This window comes from Lissotriton vulgaris, chromosome 10, assembly GCF_964263255.1.
Source record: "Lissotriton vulgaris chromosome 10, aLisVul1.2, whole genome shotgun sequence".
In the NCBI taxonomy this organism is placed as follows: Eukaryota; Metazoa; Chordata; class Amphibia; order Caudata; family Salamandridae; genus Lissotriton; species Lissotriton vulgaris.
Window position 1 is genome coordinate 465,887,749 of NC_141698.1, and position 21,329 is coordinate 465,909,077.

Sequence of the window (21,329 nt, forward strand, 5' to 3'; positions counted from 1 at the left end):
CCGTCGCGACCTCCGCAGCCGGGGGCGCCTCCTCGCCCCTTGATTGCACGCCTTCTTCACTACAGGGATCGGGACACTGTTTTAAGAGCGGCTAGGGAGAAGGCACCGATACGCTTAAAGGACAAGAACATTTCAGTGTACCCTGATTTCACGCCCACAGTGCAACGCGCCAGGTCCACCTTCCTGGGTGTGAAGCGCAAACTGAGAGGCAGGAACATGAAGTATGCGCTTCTGTTCCCCGCACGGCTCAAGACAACAAATCTCACTTCTTCGACTCGCCGGAGGAGGCGGAAGAATGGATGGGTCACACTAACCCCACCGACCTCTCAAGACCCATTCGCGGATCATCGCAGCGGTAGTCACAGGAGCCCGCCGGACCGACGGAAAGACACTTCCAACCCCGGGCACCACCCTTGACAGGATTTGCCGACGACAACACAGCCCTCTGGAGGTCAGGAGGCAGGTCATCCGGCATTGCAGATGCGGCTAACGGAGGAGGCACTTGCCGCGCACGACGCGGGAGCAACCGGAGACAGAATCACTGTTGCCACCGGCACCCACACTGAGGTATCTGGATCAGTGGACAGCCAACAACTATTCCCAAAAATCACGGCCCAGATGGCGGCGGAGTTCTGAGTGGCAACACGATTGATCCCCTCCGGGTGGTAACGTATAACTGACTCTCTTCTTCAGAAATGGTGGGTTGTATAAGGTCCCACCCTTTCGAGGGCTATCATGCCCATGCAGGCCGTTTAGTGACAGTCATCAGAGGCCTACTACCCCCAGTATGCACACGAACCTAACTGACTTGTGCTCACGTTGGGCACCTTGGTTTGGCTCCCGGGCCCGTTGGCTTGGGGACCTTATTGTTAAGGGGTTACATGTTCATAAGACACTCTCACCTTGTAGCAACACAGATCTGACACGGTCACCCAGATGTTCCATTCTATCGCATCGCACAGATGGTCATGGGGTCACTTAATGTTTACCACTTGTGCACCTGGAATGTACGGGGCATGGGCTCGGTTCACAAGCGCTATAGAATCTTGGCTCAACTCAACCGCAGGGGGACGCAGATTGCTTGCCTCCAAGAGACACATTTGAACAATGCTGAGAATGTGAAGCTACGCAAGAAATGGAGAGGGCAGCTCTTCGCTACCTCCTATTCGGCGTTCTCCAGGGGGGCGGCGATCTGGCTACGCAACTCTGTCCCTTTTAAGATGTTGGAGCAAAGGATTGATCAGGAAGGACGATATGTATTTGTGCGGGGCCTGTTGGACGGGGATGCCGTTGTGTTTGGATGTGTGTACTCACCGAACACTGGTCAGTCAGAGTTTTTGTTAACTGCAAATGGGATACTTGCAGATTGGGCTGACCATCGCTGGATAATTGGGGGAGATTTCAATGCTGTGCTCGATGTTACACTGGATAGGTCACACCCCCCTTTGCAGGCCAATGAGAGCAGGAGGCAGGCGGACGCTCTAGCACGGTGGGCTGAGGGCTGGGATTTAGCGGACACATGTTGAAGCACACACACACAGGAGAGGGAATACACCTTTTTCTCCCCACCCCACCAGCTCCACACCAGGATCGACCATGTCTTCTGCTCCCGCTCCCTTACAGACTCCATAGTTCAGACCCAACACATGGGGAAAACTCTATCCGACCACAACCCCGTGGAGCTCACTTGGCAGTCGGGCAGGCGGCTGGCCCCTATCCTGACCTGGAGACTGTCTCCAGATCTCCTTGAAGACTCGGTCTTCCGGTCGTCCCTGTCCGACACTATAGACACCTACTTCTCCACAAATGCGAACACAGCCACCACACGTCAGATAGAGTGGGACGCTTTCAAAGTCTGTCTCAGGGGGGTGGCAATGACCACCCGGGTGGGCAGGAAGCGGGAGGTGATCAGTCAATTGAAGGAAGTGGAGGGTTCGCTGGCGTCCCTGGAGAACGAGGCAGCGGGCACAAATGCACCTTTCACGCCATTGCAAGAGGCTCATATTAGACATGCTGAGCTGCTGGAAGACCTGAGGCTTCTGGACTACAGAGAATACACGAATAGACCGCATACCCAGGCAGATAGGGCCGGTCCCCTGCTAGCCCACCTCCTGCATGATTCCCCAGTTTGCCATCCAATCCTGAAAATTCTAGACCAGACAGGCAGCCCGACTCCTACCCAGAGCAGATCTACCGAGGGACACACCACCACTCCTCAGGCTTGCAGTGATGTACTGGCGGAAGGCATTATGGTACACGTCCCCCGAGACGTCTTATGCCCCCACGATCCCACTCTTGGGTATCCCGGTGGGCTCGGGAACACTCACGGCGAACAAACTGATCCCTTGGCACGACGCAGGAGTGTCTCATGTGGGTGACCTGTTTGAAGGGGGGCGCCTATTGTCCTTTGAAGACTTTAGAGCTACACATAGCGTTCCCCGGGGCTCATTCCTCTTGCACGCAGGCCTCCGCCATTAAATAGGGATTAACACGGAGTTCAAAGACTATTATACTACGCTGTACAGCCCCCCCCAACCCCTACCAGCGGCTGCGTTAGAGGCCTTCCTGGGAGACCTAGACCTCCCCCAACTCACTGACAGGCAATGCAAAGACGTTAAACGCAACATCTCAGTAGCGGAAGTCAGGCAAGCAATAAGAGCTCTCCCGAATAGCAAGGCCCCCGGAACAGATGGCCTACCGGCCAAATTCTATGCAACATTCCTTGATCTCCTGGCCCCACGGTTACACTCTGTTTATTTGGAAGCTCTACGGACGGCCTCCATGCCACAATCATCCATGCAGGCGTTGATCACTTCCCTCTTAAAGCCTGGCAAGGACGGGCTACAGCTGGCCGATTACAGACCCCAATCCCTCCTCAACACTGACTCCAAGATCCTAAGCAAGGTGCTGGCGTCGAGACTCGTGCAATTCATACCACAGCTGATCCATCCTGACCAATGTGGTTTTGTACCAGGCCGCAATACGGCCATGAATCTCAGGCGCTTAGCCCAGCTGATGCTCGGCAACCAAGTGGATGCGAGCTCGGAAGGCTGCATATCTCTAGATCTGAAACAGGCGTTCGATTCCCTTAGATGGGACTATATGTTCGCCACACTGTCAAAATTCGGGATACCACCCGAATTCATTGCCTGGGTCAGATTACTTTATACCCTCCCCACAGCCAGAGTGCGCACCTCCAACCACATCTCGGGACCCATAGCTATAGCGAGGGGCACCCGACAGGGCTGCCCACTCTCCCCTCTCCTATTTATTCTCGCCCTCGAACCACTGCTCTGTAAGCTCAGGACGGAGGCCCCCCGCTGCGGTGTACAGAGGCACGGGACGGCGCACATTGTGTCAGCTTATGCAGATGATATCATATTGTATCTCCGGGATTTGCGGGGCGACTTGAGCCCTATACCCCAAATATTTGAAGACTTCAGGGCAATCTCTGGCCTCACCATCAGCGAATCTAAGTCATATGGATTCGCCTTTGTGACCGCGGGCCTGTCTGCTCCCCTACCCTTCGCCCCTCACGAATTCCAGATGGCGGATACCACCTTCCGATACCTTGGGATGCACATTTACAGGGAGGCTGACATGATGATAGACGGCAATCTCGGAAGGGCCATCAGAGCACTGAAAACACAAATTCAATTCTGGCTAACACTGCCCCTCTCAATAGCCGGCAGAGTGGCAATCTCTAAGATGGTGATGCTCCCCCGACTCATTTACCACTTCACCAATCTGCCGTTCCTGATCCCAGCAACGACATTTCATACTCTAGACACACTAGTCACGGAACTTGTATGGGGACATGGGCGCAGACGCATAGGCCTCGTTAAACTACAACTCCCCTCTGACTCCGGAGGTATGGGCCTACCGGACTTTAGGGCTTATAACTATGCGTGCCAACTGCAGTGGTTGGCTTACTGGGTGGCAGGTCGCAATCTCCAAGAGATCAATGTGTCAGAAGATGAGCATGCCAGAGGGAGGATACACGCATTGCTCCTACCCAGAGCAGATCTACCGAGGGACACCCCACCACTCCTCAGGCTTGGAGTGACGTACTGGCGGAAGGCATTAAGGTACACGTCCCCCGAGAAGTCTTATGCCCCCACGATCCCACTCTTGGGTATCCCGGTGGGCTCGGGAACACTCACGACGAACAAACTGATCCCTTGGCACGACGCAGGAGTGTGTCATGTGGGTGACCTGTTTGAAGGGGGGCGCCTATTGTCCTTTGAAGACTTTAGAGCTACACATAGCGTTCCCCAGGGCTCATTCCTCTTGCACGCAGGCCTCCGCCATTATGTAACACATAAGTGGTCACCTGAGGGGCAGGAGCCTGTTACAAACCCCCTGATAACAATGCACTACCTCATGGGCACGGGCGGCCATCTGACCAGATGGCTCACTTCTAGCATAAAAATGGGGAGGGCAATCACGCTGTCACCGCTCCGGGCGGCGTGGGAAGGTGATATTGGTAGGCCCCTGAGAGAAAAAGAGTGGGAGCGTATCCTTCAGTTTCCCAAGAAAGTCTCTAGAAACCCCAAGTTCAGGTTCATTCAATTGATGTTACTACATAGAGCCTACCTGACCCCACACCGCATACATATGATTGTCCCTGACGCGAGTAGCGCCTGCCCCCGATGTGACACCGACGACGCATCGCTACTACACATGCTATGGCAATGCCCTACGCTGGGATATTACTGGACCACTGTCCATGACTCGCTTGAGAGGGCCGGTGCCCTATCCCAGTCACCTACACCAGAACATACACTATTAGGGCTAGGACCGCCAACACGCACTAGAACCGTGGCGACACGTTTTACAGACATGGCCCTATTGCTAGCAAAACGAGCAATAACGATGAGGTGGAAGTCGTCCAAGCCACCCAACCCTGAACTATGGAAAGCAGAGGTGGTACGGTGGGGTAAGGAGGAAGGCGGAAGGCGGAAGGCGAAGCACTACAGCGAGAAGAACGCAGAGGTCTCCGGAAAACTCTAATTTCACTAGACTGGTTTGCCACAGTGGGATCGTTTGAAGTGGGGGATGATGAGGATGATGGGGATACACAAGACCCACCACATATGGGGTGAACGTGTTCAGATCTAGTCCCTTCGCACACCGTCACGGACCACGGTGCACTGTGATGGGGTACGGGAAATCCCGAACCATCGACCCTTTCACCCCAACCTACCTGTGTGTATATATACACAAGACCATATGTCAATTATCACGGGTGACCGGATGTAAATATTACGGTTATACGCATCATGAGAGAGTGTCGGGAGGGGCTCAAGAGGGTGGGGGGAGGGTACGGGTACAGCGTGGGATTGTTCAGTTTGTTTGGTTCCGGACGACATAATGAAAAATTAATGTTACTATGTACCTATATGTTCTGAGCAAGCACATGCATGTAACATCCTGATTGCAACTGCGCTCCAATATGTGTGTAACTGCTCTCCTTACTATGCTAATAAACAGATTTAAAAAAAAAAAAAAGTTATTACTAAAAATATCACACCACTACCCTTTTGCTGCATAGCAAGCTCTTATAGTAGGTCTTCTCGCCTCTTTAATAATATTCATACAGTCTTGTGGAGGATTCAGATAACCAAACTCCATGACTCAGGTGCCAGATCACAAGGTTGAGAGGCTTGAGGTCTGCATGTCTTATCTCTCCATGGCTCCGAGTGAGGAGAATGGATGTGAGTTGTAGTTTTTGATGAGAAGCTACTCAAGAGTTCCAACAGGGTAGTGAACCAGGGCTGACGGGCCAAAGTGGGAGCTACCAGGATTAGTTTGAGGGATGTTTGCTTGAGCTTCCGAACCACTAGTGGATTGAGTGGGAGAGGCGTAAAAGCGTAAGCAATTATCCCTGACCAGTTCATCCATAGAGCATAGTCTTTGGATAACGGGTGAGGATACCTTTGATGCGAAGTTTGGGTATTTTGCGTTCTTGTGTGTGGCAAACAGATCTATGTCTGGGAAGCCCCACATCTGAAAGAACGAGAGGAGAACTTGAGGGTGAAGTTACCACTCGTGGATCTGTTGTCTCTGTCTGCTGAGTAGATCTGCAATCGGATTGTTTACTCCTGGGAGGTGTTCCGATAGGAGATACATTTTTTGATGAATGGGCCATCTCCAAATGGCTTGTGCAAGGTGTGACAGTTGGAGAGAGTGTGTCCCCCCCTGTTTCTGTATGTAATACAAGGCTGTCATGTTGACTGTAAATATTAGGACAGCGTTGCCTGCACGGTGAGCTTGGAAGGCTTTGAGAGCTAGAAAGACTACTAGCAGCTCTAGATACTTTATGTGGAAGTTGTTTTTTTTTTTGACTCCACAATCCCTAAATTGTGTGTGTTTGGAGATGAGCTCCCCACTGGTGTCTGTAGTGCTACCATTGATTTGGCTACCCCAGTGTCTTTCTTAATTTTTTCTAATGAAGTGTTGACTGCAGGGCCAAATAGCTGTTCCTTGTTAAATGGTAAATTTAAAATGGATGTTTGAACCTCTGATTTAAATCCTGATACTCTTAGCCATGTATGGCGTCTAAGTAGGATGCTAGTGTTAATTGCCTGCGAAGAAGTGTCTGCTGCGTCAAGAGCACACCTGACGGAGGTGTTGGAAATTAGCATTCCTGGATGAGGTCATGAGCTTTAGCTTTATGCTCATCAGGCAGATATCGGATGAATTGCTCTAGCTCATCATAACGAGCTCTGTCATACCTTGCTAAGAGTGCTTTTATATTAGCTCCTCTGATTGGCTGCTTGCGCTTGCTGCTCGTGCAGCTACTCTTTTGCCTGAGGCATCAATTAGTTTAGATTATTTATCAGGAGGCAGGGCATCCCCTGTTTGAGAATTAGCTCATTCACAAGCATTTGATACCACTAAATAATTTATTTGAACTTGGTCCCTGATATAAGTTGGGTCTGTGGGTGCCGCTTTATATTTTTTGTCCACTCTAGGTGTGAGGACCCTAGCTCGCACAGGATCTTTGAATATCTCATCTGCAGGTTTTAACATACCTTTGAGCATTGGTAATGTATGTGCAGTTTTTTGTGAAGCACTTAGTGTCTCAAATAAAAAAACTTCTGCAAGAGGCTCCCTATGGAGCTCTACTCCATGGTACTGTGCAGTTCTATTTAGCAAATCAATAAACCCCACATTATCATCTGGAGAAGGCATACATGAGTATAGGTTAGGGTCGTGATCATCATTGGGACCAGTGTTATAATCAACCCAAGGGTCTGGAACATTGTCGAGTGGCACATCCCCAAGGTTGTCCCTGCCCTAATCCCCATCATCTTGATGGTCTGGCGATTGTGGCAGAAGAGAATTTGTGAGTGTTATGAGTAAATTAGGATCCATATATGGAGAAGGTGAAAGAGGTGGAGAAGTGTTAGTAGCTATAATCTATCTTTAAAGGGATATGATAAGAGCCCTCCAATTCTGGATTTCTTTATGAAGGCAACTTTGCCTAAAAGTGTCCTGTTTTAGGGTTAATAACAAGTTACTTCTGTTTGGGGTCTGAGTTGGCAGACAGAACATCGAAACAAAGCTCCTTAGATGGTGTAGGAGCAGTATTTTCTCTTGGGGACAGAATTTTCGGTGTGGAAGATTTTGGTGCCGATGTTTTCGGATCCGAGGATTTCGCTGCAGAGGTTTTGGTGTCGAAGTGTGTTTCGGTCCCAAAGTGTTCTAGGGATCACTCAGCTTGTCTTTCGAAGCCAAAGTTTTGGGTTCAGACCCCGAAGGAGGTCCACTTAGTCCCGAGCCAGAAGGCTGTGATATGGGTTTCGGAGCAGGGCCCGAAGGCGGGACTTCAAAACTATCTCTGTCCCGGACGGACTGGAGCCTATTTAGAGGGTACCTTTTAGGGCAAAGGAGCATCTTTACTAACGGTACGTTGACCGGGCTTGATGTCTTTCTCAATGTCGGAGTCTTCCTCGGACATGTAGATGCGATGTTCCTCCTCGGCCTCGGTTCCCTGTGTTTCGAAGATCTTTGCTGGCATCTTCTCCGTAGAAACCAGGAGTGGAGTCTCTGTGTTGCTGATACATTTCATGACGCCGAGCCCGATGGTCACAGAGCGTCTTTTTCAAATGGAACGATCAGCAGGCTTCACAGTTTTTTTCGTTGTGTTTGGGCGACAAACACAAATTGGCTTGTCGAGTAGATCGGTGCAGGGGTGGCACCCGGGGCAGAATTGGAATGGAGTCATTTCCATCTACTACGAACTCGGTTGACGAGGCTAAGCCCAAGGGCCTTCCACGAGACTTTCAGATCGAAGTTTTAGAATGGATACAATACACGAAGATAGGAATACGTGATCGAGAAACAATATTGTAGAGTTGAGGATTGCGCACCGAGGGGATCCCGAAAACTGTGTTGAACCGGAGCGCAGCAGTTCACATACGAACCCGATGGCAGAAAAAAATAACCTAATAATGGAGTTGATGTCCAAGCGCACTATCACCGAAAGGAGGAGCCACCTACCTCGTGACTGGAAAAAACTTCTTCGAACAAAAACAAAGTGCAAACATCCAGACCCAACACTAGATGGCAGACTTACGCAAAGCATGTGATCTACAGCTGGCATGCCTCGAACTTAAACTTATATAAACATTTATATATACATACCATCTGAATTTGGACCACAATAGTTTGAACAAAATGTATTCTGACCAAACTGAAATTCCAAAGTAAATTATCTAATGTACTGGTATGTCGAATTAAAAATAATCCAGCAAAACAAGCACACATCCTAGCTATTTGATAGCATGGGCGCAGTAGATAGAGCCACTTCTAAGGCCACCAACACACTTTTTTGCCCCTTCTTGGTCCTTCGAGTCTTCTAGTTTCTCATGCCTTTACAAACTTTACATGTTCTTTTCAGCATTTACTGAAAAAAAAAATGTTTCCCGATTGTGATGAAAAAGGCAAGCGACAGATACTAAATGTGGGTCTGTGGCAGCTTTCTTTCTTCCACAGGGAGGCCATTTCACAATTACTGAAAAACATGATGAAGCTTCAGTGGGAAAAAGCTGCAAACATTTTAAAAAAAACTCTAGAGATGCCCAGTGAAAGAAAAATAATTCAACTGAGAAAATCCCTTTTTAAAAGTAGATAAACACACTTAGTGTGTTTTTAGATCCTTCTCATACAAACTGAGATAAAAAAAACTGGGGCTGTGAAGTAACTTCCATTACAAGACATGATTGGATATGTTTTAAGCTTCTTTATGGATGTGGTCTGTCTGGTTGCATGTTCCTTGATTTCTTGCGGGTTTGCTCCTTTACCTAGGGCTGCAAAGTCATGATTCTAAGGTCCAGGTTCCTATTTGGCAGCCTTCATTCCTATGAATTCCCTCTGACACTAACCAAAAGCTTTCATAAGGAAAATGCTACTTACCAGTATGCCTCTGTTCTTGGCATGTAGAGCTGCCGAATCCTACATATAGCAATAGATTGCCACCTGGTGTTGGGCTCGGACGATTGCAGGTTGTTGTCTTCTTGGAAGAAGTCTTTTGTAGTCACGAGATAGGGGACTCCTCCCTTGGACAATACTGTGCATGGTCATCGACTCCATCCTCAGATTGTTTTTCGCCATGATGAGAAATGATGGAGTTAGTAGAAGTAAAAGAGAAAGGATGTCCATGCGTGTGCATCTAAGTAAGAGGAGTACTGGAACGGATACAAGTCCCGGGGAGGCGGGAGGGCATGTAGGATTCTGCAGCTCTACATGCCAAGAACAGATGCATACTGGTAAGTAGCATTTTCCGTTCGAGGCATATGAGCTGCAGATCCTACATTTAGCAACGATTGTGCAGCAGTGTCTCCCCTAGCGGTGGTCCATGTATCCGTTGCAGCATACTGAAAGAGTGTTTTAAGGACAGCTTGGCCTACTGCAGCTTGGCTTGCACATCAACACAATAGTGTTTACTGAAGGTGTGTATTGTAGACCATGTTGCTGCCTTGCATATATCCTCTAATGGTATGTTTCCTAAGAAAGCCGTAGAGACTCCTAGTTTGCGAGTGGAGTGTGCTCTAGGAGGAACTGTTAGTGTACGTTTAGCCTTGTGATAGCATATTTGAATACACTTTACAATCCATCTAGCAATACCACCTTTAGAGATGGGATTGCCTCTGTGTGGGGGAGAAAAAGATACTAATAGTTGTTTTGTCTTTCTGAAGGATTTATTCCTGTCTGTGTAATATAGTAGAGCTCTTCTAACATCTAAGGTGTGTAAAGCTCTTTCTGCAACAGAGTCCGGTTTTTGAAAAAAACACTGGTAACTCTACTGATTGGTTTAGGTGAAAAGGAGTAATCACTTTTAGTAGGAATTTTGGATTGGGTCTAAGAACCACTTTGTTAGGATGTATTTGAAAAAATGGTTCTTCTATTGTGAAAGCTTGGATTTCAATAACTCTTCTAAGAGAGGTAATGGCAACAAGGAAAGCAGTTTTCCATGTTAGGAATTGCAGTTCACATTTATGTAACGGCTCAAAAGGGGGTCCCATGAGTCTTGTAAGGACCACATTTAGGTTCCATACTGGAGCAGGTGGTAACCTGGGTGGGATTATTCATTTTAATCCTACCATAAATGCGTTAATTGCAGGTACTCTAAATAGAGATAGATGTTGTCTATTTTGTAAATACGCTGCAATAGCTGCTAGATGCAAGCGTATGGAAGAGTAAGCCAAATTGGACCTTTGTTAATGTAGAAACGTCCAAAGGATCAATGTGATTGTTGTTACAGTATATTGCAATTCGTTTCCACTTAGCAGCATAGCATGCTCTGGTAGCGGGTCTTCTAGCTTCTTTAATTGTATTCATACAGTCTGGTGGTAAGTTTAAGTAACCAAACTCTAGGACTTCAGGAGCCAGATCGCCAAATTCAGTTGGCTTGGTTCTGGGTGTCTTATTTCTCCATGGTTCTGAAGTAACAGGGATGGCGCGAGCCGTAATTTTTGATGTGGAGCCAATGAGAGATCTAGTAGCGTGGTGAACCATGGTTGGCGTGCCCATGTGGGGGCCACTAGTATCAGTTTGAGGGACTGTTGTCTGAGCTTGCGTACTACTAGTGGAATGAGGGGGAGAGGTGGAAAAGCGTACGCAAATCTGCCTGACCAGTTCATCCAGATTGCATTCCCCTCCGACCGTGGGTGTGGAAACCTGGCGGCGAAGGTTGGGCATTTTGAGTTCTCGTGGGTGGAAAACAGGTCTATTTGTGGATGCCCCCACATTTGAAAGAATGGTTGAAGTACTTGTGGGTGCAACTCCCATTCGTGAATCTGTTGTGATTGAGGACTTAACAGATCTGCTATCTGGTTGTGGATCCCTGGAAGGTGTTCTACTGTCAGATGTATGTTTTGAGGGATGGCCCACCTCCAAATGTTCTGTGCAAGTTGGGACTGTTTTTGTATATAGTACATGGCTGTCATATTGTCCGTTCGGATTAGGACAGCTTTGTTTTGGACTTGTACCTGAAAGGTTTTGAGTGCTAGGAAAATTGCTAGAAGCTCTAAATGGTTGATGTGGAACTGTTTCTGTTGATTGTTCCACTGACCTTGTGTGGTATAATGCAGGAGATGGGCTCCCCATCCTGTGAGGGACGCATCTGTCGTGAGCACTATCTGTGGAACTGGATCTAGGAACGGCCATCCCTTTGTCAAATTTTTGGTGTTCCACCAATGCAGAGAGCGATATGTACGGCTGTCTACCAACACCAGGTCTGTGAGCTGACCTTGAGCCTGATTCCACTGTAGTGCTAGACATTCTTGTAGTGGGCGCATTTGCAGTCTTGCGTGGGGAACTATGAAGATGCAAGATGCCATCATCCCTATTAGTTTCATGAACACTCTGGCTTGTAGAGAGTGCTGGCATTGAAAAAGGAGACTAAGTTCTGAATACTTTGAATCCTGGCTTGACTGGGATACGCTAGAGCTACCGATGTGTTTATAGTAGCTCCTAGATATTGATGAACGTGTGCAGGCTCTAGGTGCGACTTGGTGTAGTTTAAACCCTAAGTTGTGCAGTGTTTGAATTGTTTGTTCTGTGTGTTGTGCACACTGGTTGTACGATCTTGCTTTTATGAGCCAGTCGTCTAGGTAGGGGAAGACATGTATTTGTTGTCTTCTGAGATGTGCTGCCACTATTGCTAAGCACTTTGTAAACACTCGTGGTGCTGTGGTAACCCCGAATGGAAGGACTTTGAACTGATAGTGTTGTCCTTGTATGACAAACCTTAAATACTTCCTGTGCGCAGGATGTATTGGAATGTAAAAATAGGCATCCTTTAGGTCTAGTGTGGACAGAAAATCTCCCTGTTGTAGTAATGGGAGTACCTGTTGTAAAGTGATCATGTGAAAATGATCTGATTGTATGTAGTAGTTGAGTGGCCCGAGGTCGAGAATTGGTGTTAAAGTCCCGTCCTTCTTTGGAATTACGAAGTACAGGGAGTAGACTCCTGTTCCTTGTTCTTGTAATGGAACTACTCGAATAGCATTTTTTTGTAGAAGTGCTAGAACTTCCTGTTGAAGCAGTGTTATGTGTTCTGCAGACATTGGACGCTGCCTGGGTGGTATGTATGGGGGGGTTGCTGTGAGTTCTAGGCAGTAGCCATGTTGGATAATTTGTCTTACCCACCAGTCTGTTGTGATGGAGTTCCAGACAGGTAGGAACTGTGAAAGTCTGCCTCCCACAGGAGTGGAATGCTGTAGGGGAGGCAGAGGGAAGTCACTGTTTAGGAGTGGAAGAGGAGCGGTGGTTGTTACTACCTCTACCTCTTCCCTTGTTGTTATGGCCTCTGTATCCGCCTCTAAAATATCGTTTATTAGAGGAGGTCTGCGTGTGTGTTTTAAAAGATGATGTTGTGTCTGCGACGGTCTGCTTGGATCCTCCTCTATAAGAGGAGCGGCGAAAAGAACCTTTAGTTTGGGTGGATTGTAATGCCCCCATAGACTTAGCGGTGTCTGTGTCCTTCATTTTTACTAATGTATTATCTACCTCCGGCCCGAACAATTGGTTCAGATTAAAGGGCTGGTTTAGGATGGTAGTTTGTACCTCTGGTTTAAAACCTGAGATGCGTAACCATGCGTGACGCCTGAGGATAACACTAGTGTTCACTGCTCTGGATGCTGTGTCAGCTACATCTAGTGCACATTTAATTGAGGCATTTGAAATTAATTTGCCTTCTTGTAAAAGTTCTGCTGCCAGATCCTTGTGTTGATGTGGTAGGTGTTCCATTAACTTTTCTAGTTTATCTTAATGAGCCCTGTTGTAGCGTGAGAGTAAAACCTGTGTGTTTGCTATTCGCCATATGTTTTTTGCTTGTGCAGCAATTAGTTTACCAGACGCATCAATAATTTTGGACTCTTTGTCAGGCAGGGGTGTGTCCCCAGAAGTTTGAGAATTGGCCCTCTTGCGTGCATTTGACACTACCAAGGAGTCTAATGGCGGATGGCCCTTAATGTATACTGGATCAGCTGGTGCTGGCCTATACTATTTCTCTATTCTAGGATTTAACACCCTACACCTTACTGGATCTTTAAAAATCTCTGGAGCATGTTTAATGACTCCCCTAATGATTGGTAATATTTGGGTAGACCTTTGTGACTGTTCGAAAACGTCTAACAAGAAGTCCTCCTCAATGGCATCAGAGTGCATAGGAACCCCATGGTAAAGTGCAGCTCTGTTTAATAAATAAATGATTAAAACCAATACTGTCCTCTGTAGGGGAAGGTTTTGTTGGGTAGTACTGAGGATCAGGGATGTCTGGTGCAAAATGATATGCATCATCATCCTTAGGGTATTCTGTGTTAACATCCTCATCTAAAGGGTATGTATGTGGCTCTGGAACGTCACCCCCCCACCCAAATCATACTCATCAGTGTGGTGTGATGATGCAGGAGAGTGAATAGGAGAAGTTATAGGTTACACATATGGAGGAACAGGAGAGGAAGAAGGTGAAGGAGAGGAAGGGTGCATCGGAGAAGTTGCACAGTCCTTTTTGGCAGGAACCACAGGTGTAAGTGGTGTGTCTGCTGGTCTCTTTTTATAAGGGATTGCTTCCACATGTCCAGTTTTTAGATTAATATGGACCTTTTTTTGTCTAGGATCTGGTCTAAACAGTTTTTCCTCATCTATAATCTTCTTCGGCGTCGATTCTTTCGGAGCCGATAGAGGTTGTTTAGTGCTTTTTGCCTTATGAGGAGTAGCTGAGTCCCTTGGCAAGATACCGAAGGTTGTTTATCCTTATCTGGGGTCTTTGGTACTGATATTAGAGGTTTCGGCGTGGAGACAGGTTTTGCTGGTCCTGTGGCGCCGGAAACTGGCTTCCCTTCTTTGTTTTTTGAACCGGAAGGTTTCGGAGTCGAAGATTTCGGGTTTGGTACAGGTTTTGGCTTCAGCACCGATGGTACAGGTGCAGAAGTGTCCTTATCTTTGGGCGCCGAAGGGTGTTTTATCTTCGGTGCCGACGAGTCCTTCGGTGACGAAGGATGTTTTGGTGCCAATGGAGGAGGTGTAACTGCACTTGGTGTTTTTTCGGTGCCGAGGCACCGGAAGGCGTATTCTCTTTCCTTGGAGCCGGGCCGAAAGCCAGGCGTTAGAGGGTAAATGTCGGTCTCGACTAGGCCCCATGGGCGGAGTGCTGACCGTTGCCTTATGTTTGGGTAATGTCTGTCGTGCAGGGGCAGATGTACTCACGGGTTGTCGAGATGGGATCGAATCGTCCGAATCCTCTGCCCCCGATATTATCTGGAGATCAGGCGAGTCCTCCTCTGCGCCGAGTGGAGTCTCGTCCTCAGAGATATCTTCGATTGGATATTCGTTCTCGGAGACGTCTTCTTCGACGATCTCCTCTTCAAAGATGGCCTCTGGTGCTGATCTCCTCAATTCGTTACGATGGGCCCTCCGATCCCGAATGGTCTTCTTCGATCGGAAGGAGGCACAGGCTGTGCAGGTCGACTCGTCGTGTTCTGGCGAGAGACAGAGGTTGCAAACCTCGTGATGGTCGCTATGAGGGAATTTTGCTCGACATACCGGGCATCTCTTGAATGGAGTTCTGTCCATTAGGTGTAGGCCGCACGGCGCCGATGGGCCCAACGGCCCGCGTTGACGCACCGGAATGTAGCTGGTGATGTCGAAAGTCTATTCGATGTCAAAAGAAGTTTGTTTGAAGTTTTTCGCTTCGAAAAAGCAGAAAAAGTATTTTTCTAGCCGGAGCGGAAAACTTTCATCCGAACCCAGTGGCGGAAAAAAACTATCTGAGGATGGAGTCGATGACCATGCGCAGTATTGCCCAAGGGAGGAGTCACCTATCTCGTGACTACAAAAGACTTCTTCCAAGAAGACAACAACCTGCAATCATCCGAGCCCAACACCAGGTGACGATCTATTGCTAAATGTAGGATCTGCAGCTCATATGCCTCGAACATGTTGTTTCAAGAATGGGAAATAGATTCCCAATTGGCGGACAAAGGGCGGATAAAGAGAAAGAGCCCAAGGCAGATAACAGTTGATGAGTCAGTCTTACCTTTTGTCTGTGGGGTTAATACTGCCGTTGGCTGCGGTACTGTCTGCTGCCTGGATTGATGTTGATCCCATTTCCTGCAACACATGCAATAAAACTTATGTTCCTATTTTATAAAGTAATATCTGTGTGGAATAAACAAAACAAAAAAAACTTACTTCATCAGAGAGCTTGAACCGCTTACTGCTTGTATGGAACGACACAGACTGAGAAATGAAAAAATAGGTTAGTGAAGGTGGTGATAATTTTCACAGTGAACAGATAGACCTTTAATATGTTTTGTACAACCCAAATGTTTTTAAAGTCCAGAATCCAAGGAACTTTGGCAAGAACAATTAAATATCCTGATGTTTCATGTTAACCTGCAGGGCAACGCCAGCTGTTTTAGTCATTACGAAACATGAGGTGGTAAGCGTGTGTCCCATAATCATCCTTTAAACGTTTACACTAAGCTGCTGGGAAAATCGAAGATTGGGCTCTTTCACACTCTAATAAAATAAACTGTTGAGAGAGGCACACAGACACCCAGCAACATTCAAAATATATTGATCTGTAGCAGTTTGCAAGCTTAGAGAGAGAGAAAAACACACCCCTCTCAACTAACCGGAGAGTAACATCCATATGACCGACATGAAATGTGAAACTGGTGTTGAATTTTACTAATTGGCTAAGGATTTCAACCAAAGATGTCACAATTATCAACAAAGGGCCATTGGAATTAAAATGTGAATATGCTACAAACCCTGTTGACCAACCTACCACCCACAGCCCTTCCCTGAGTTAATTCTGCATTATTCTTACCTTCTCGGACTGACTCAGCAGAAAGTGATGGAAGTGGGGGTCATCCTTCACAGGCTGAGAAACAAAAACGATGGTCAAATTCCTGAATCTCACTGCACAATAACATAGCTGCCCTCTACCCACTGATGATGCAAGATCACTACTCGGACAAGACTCCAAATGGACTTCCACTGTAGACATTAAAATATACCCCATGTCAAATATGTGCTATGTTTCATAACCAAGCAACTCAATTGCAATTTAATTAGGACAAAGGTTAGCGGCACACCCTTTACCAGAAGAAGTAAGCTGTATGTAGCACACAGTGACAGATGATTTAAACTCGTAAACAGACAGATGTTTTTAGTAACAGGATTTATCAGGTTACCTCTGGTAGACCGGACCATTTCTGGACACTCACTGCTATTGACCAAATCTACATAAACCTGATGGACGAATTACTTCTATAAGTTATAATTACACACTCTGTCTATCAATTGTCTTGATGAGACCATTAGCAATATTTATGGGTCAAAAAAATGGGTAAACCACAAACCTGTGGTGTTAAAGTGTTACCTAAAGAACATTCGTAGAATCACTCCAAGGCCTTATTAATCTCACAAAAAGACACATTGGCCCCGTTCATCATGCCCCCTCCAACTAGACCTCATGAACTTAATGGAGGTTGGATTTATTCAATTAATTACTGAATAAGACTGACACAACAAGGATTACGTTTTCAGTAGTACTCCTCATGGCAATTAGTTACCATCATTTATACACTTTCTATGAAAAGTCATTATTTCACAAAGGCAGTTAGATCACTCAAACACACAGCACATGGCACGACACATCTTGATTGAATTATAAGAGAAAAAGAGGTTATAATGTAATACATCTGAATGTTTAAGGTTTCTTGCTATATAAATAAAATTGTTTTAAATGTTGTAGGATCAGGTAACTCACATAATGTAGTTAATGGACTAGTTACTTACCTTCTGTAAAGCCTCATCTGGTAGAGACAGGTTCCAACCCCAGATTCCTTACCTTTGAACTTCCCAGGCATCAGACTAGATCCAGAAGATTTTCTTAAGCAGTACCCCTGCATGGAGATAGGTGGCGTTGGTCGACTCAGTGTGACAGCTACATCTCAGTCATCATGACATCCACGCCTTCTATATACGTGCCACCACTGCGCACGGACGTCAGTACTTTTCATGACTTTCGACACCAGAAGCGCAGAGTCAAGAAGCTGACTGATAATGGTGTGTTAGACAACTAGGGCGCTGAACGGGAAAGCCCTGACATTAAGAACTGATCCACAGTGCAGGGAGCATGGGTAGGTCGGGAAGGAATCTGGGGCTAGTTCTTGTCTCTACCAGATAAGGTGCTTCAGAAGGTAAGTAAGTTGTCCATCTGATAGAGACATCTAGCTGCAGATTCCTTACCTTTGGACACATACCCAAGCAGTACCATCCCCGGAGGAACTGTGGAAAAGTTTAAACCAGAAATTCCTGTAGGATCGAGCAGATAAGGAGATCCAGCTGGCAGAGCAACGCCATTCTTTGTCCTCTTCTACATCTTCCCTCACTGGTCACTTGGCGGTAGGACAGACCGGATCTGATAGTAGTAGCTTGGTGGCTGCGTTATGAACCCGCCTAGAGATTAGCCAAGATGATCATCCCTTGATGGCCGCAGCAGCCCACAATTAGTCACTTCTATTCCCCTAGAACCTGAGGTCCTGATTATACCCAGCATGCAGAGGGGAGCACTCGGCAAAAGAAAGAGGATTTGACCAGCAAACTAAAACGTCCATGGGTTAATACGGTCAGGCCACCCAGAATGAGGGATTTATCTTCAAAGGTTAATGGGGAGCGATTAGAATTGTTTTTAAATGCCCTGATTTCTACCTTTGATGAGAGGTTTATCCCTATTCGAGAAAGGATAGCAATAGTGGAGCTGGAGCTTATCAAGGAAAACCAAGTAGTTCAGGCTCTGGATGAGAGTATTACTACTCCTGCTCCTCCTCTTTCCAGTTTCCTGTCAGAAGCCCATCCAATTTTGGACAGAAAGAGGAGGGCAAACCATCCGGGGTCATGCGCAGCATAATTTCTGGTATTCGGCGTCTACGGTGTCCAAGAGTGCATAGCCCAGCCACAATCGATGTACAAAGCGAGTTATTTCAGACCTAGTGTCCCGAGAGAGGGAAATGGGGAACGGGGGGAGCAAAGGGCCCTCATGGCCTGGTGCAAAACCAGCGAACAGTGAATCGAGCCATTCCCTTTACCCATTAAGAGGTTGCATCCTATGAAGCAGCAGCCAACCCTAATTTGCCTCCAGAAGCTACGCCCTACATTGTTGTTTTTGACAAAGTACCTTCCCTACAACAAGTGATTACGGAGAAGTTCAGCTAGTCCAAAATCGAGGTAACCGATTGGATGATTCACAGTTTACCTTGGGGTCACTGTCGGGGCATTGGATGAATATGGTACAGCGGGTAGAGTGGATTGGTAAAGGAAGGAAATCTTTGGAGGGTGACTGAGTCATCATTAACTTCAATACACCCCTGAATGCTGCAAGAATTCTTGCTTTCACCACGTATTCAGCTACTGGATCTATTATGACTCTCCCTTTGGGTTTTTTCTATAGCCTAGAGTCTGGGGTTGGTGTTATAAGATCTTTTTTTATCCCAGCAACTGAATCATCATCTAGAAGGGCAAAAGGGAGATAGATTATTTTTGATTCTTAAGCGATATGGGGAAGTTTAATTGTGATTAACAAATGGGTAATCCACCATCCAGAGTTTATCATTGGTCACTGGTGGTCATGCCAAACTTACATTGCTGACTTTCTATAATGCTCAATTGCAATCAAATGATGCTAGTAACACTCAGTCCTTGGGATTGCTACTAAAGAATTTGCAGTGCACTAAAATTCTAACAAGGGATATCAGGGTGGCAGAAGATTTCGTCATCCACTTATGTGGGGATCCCAGGGCAGAGGGCGAGGAGGATTGCATGCTATTGCTGGGGCATCATTTTGAACATTCACCCCAAGGCGCACTACTTATTGCTTTACTGCTACTTCGGGTAGTCGGAAATAGACTACATCATGCACAGTTTGATTAGGATCCTGAGCTTTGAGATAGATGCAAGAGATGACAGTGATGACAGTGATGATCGTCCTATCTGACTAGAAATAACAGGGTACACAATAGGGAAGTTACCCAAAATAAGGTCATCAAAAACTCAGCTTTCATAGGGAAAAACCGTAGAGTGATCAAATGGCCACACATCACAGATAATATAGAGATTATGACCGACATTTATGAGGTATTTGCTGAGGTAGTAGGTTCCTACATAAAACCAATCAGAACCTCAGTAATCGCAAAACAACAACTGTTAGTGACAAAACTAGAACCCCTTCTCACTAGAGCCGCTAGAAAGAAACGAGAGCATAATTGTTAGATGAAATTTAAAAACAACTCCTGGTAAACCCTGGACTGCAGGAAGGCCACAATACTTTTACTTGATAACTTAAAACATGGAAAAGCCCAACTAATAAGGTGAGCTAGAGAGAGCTATAGGAAAATACTATCCAATGCAAAAAAACTGGGTGGACGTCACTCGGACAAACCTCCTCCAGGCTGCAAAATCTTAAGATGCAGCAGAATTCTGGAAAATAGTGGCACTTGGTGGCAAGGACAAAGAAGCCCACGCTGAGCACCACTAGGATCCTGCAGCCTGTATTGAAAATGTCACCAATTTATTTTCTAAGTTTGCTACTTCTGAATATCAAGAATCTGTAAACAGCGTGGGACATGTTTTAGCATAGAGGAAACTGCACAAATGATAGACACCATCAAGCTGGGAAAAGCCCCAGGATTAGATAGTCTCCCAGGGGACCTGTTTAAAAATGATAAGGAGGTGTGGGTGTTAATTTGGTTACAAATGCTATTGCTGCAGGCGCACCAATACCAACTTCATAAAGAGGGGCTGAATTTGTCCCCATCTATAAAAAAGTTAGCAAACAAAAGCCGGAGAATTACAGGCCAATTAGCCAAGTAGATGTATAACAAAATATGTTTGCAAAACAACTTTTAAATAGGCTAAATAAATGGATGAATAACATACTGTCCTAGTAACAGGCTGGATTTAGAACTCACACAAGTACGACAGATCAAGTCTTTAGACTTTTGTGTATCATTTGGAAATACACCAAGATAAAGAGGGGTAATTTCTACACCGCATTTGTAGATTTAAGGGCAGCATTTGATCTAGTACCTAGAGGATCACTGTGGGAAAACAAATAGTACCTAAAGACTTGCTAGATCAGACAGCAAGGCTGCATCATGATAATTAGGCTACATTTCACTGGGGCAACAACGGTGAGCTCACCGTTCTGATCTCTAGAGCCAGAGGAGCAAGGCATGGATGTGTGCTCGGGCCAACCCTGCTATCACTCTATATTATTGATGCGGTTGATTATATTTAAAAAAAACTAAAAACGACCCCCCTCTATCATTTTTGGATGTAATGATCACCAATGATCAAGGAAAACTTGAAACAAGTGTATTCACCAAAACAACGGATAGAAATAACTTACTCCACTTTCAAAGTTTCCACCAATATTCTCTAAAAAATTATTTACCCTATTCACAACTACTCCGCATCAAACTAATTTCATCGACTGAGAATACTTTTCAAAAAGACATGACAACTACCATTGATAAATTTCGAGAGAGAGGATATCTTCACGGCATCCTTCAAGAAGCAGTTGAAAAAAAAAATAAAGTCGACAGAACAAATTCATTAAAAACAAAAGACAAATCTACCAGTCAAGAAAGGATGGTTTTCATCTCCAAATATTCTACTGAGAGTTTTCACATGAAAAGAATTTTGTTAAAACATTGGCCATTACTTTCTCTGGAAGAAGACTTCAATGGTATATTTTCTTTACCACCCAGATTTGCTTACCAACGTACCAAAAACATTAAGGAACT

The 21,329-nt window shown here is 46.2% G+C and overlaps 1 protein-coding gene across 2 annotated transcripts in view; it reads right to left on the bottom strand.

Moving 5' to 3' along the window:
- The window catches only part of GLYR1 (glyoxylate reductase 1 homolog), a 526,825-nt gene that overhangs the window by 236,190 nt on the left and 269,306 nt on the right, over positions 1 to 21,329 (bottom strand). For both annotated transcript variants that reach the window (XM_086941330.1, XM_086941329.1), the window contains 3 exons: positions 16,349 to 16,402; positions 15,706 to 15,753; positions 15,551 to 15,624 (listed from right to left, as the gene is read on the bottom strand). In XM_086941330.1, coding sequence (XP_086797456.1) covers positions 15,551 to 15,624; positions 15,706 to 15,753; positions 16,349 to 16,402 — 176 coding nt within the window. The remainder of the gene's footprint in view (positions 1 to 15,550; positions 15,625 to 15,705; positions 15,754 to 16,348; positions 16,403 to 21,329) is intronic.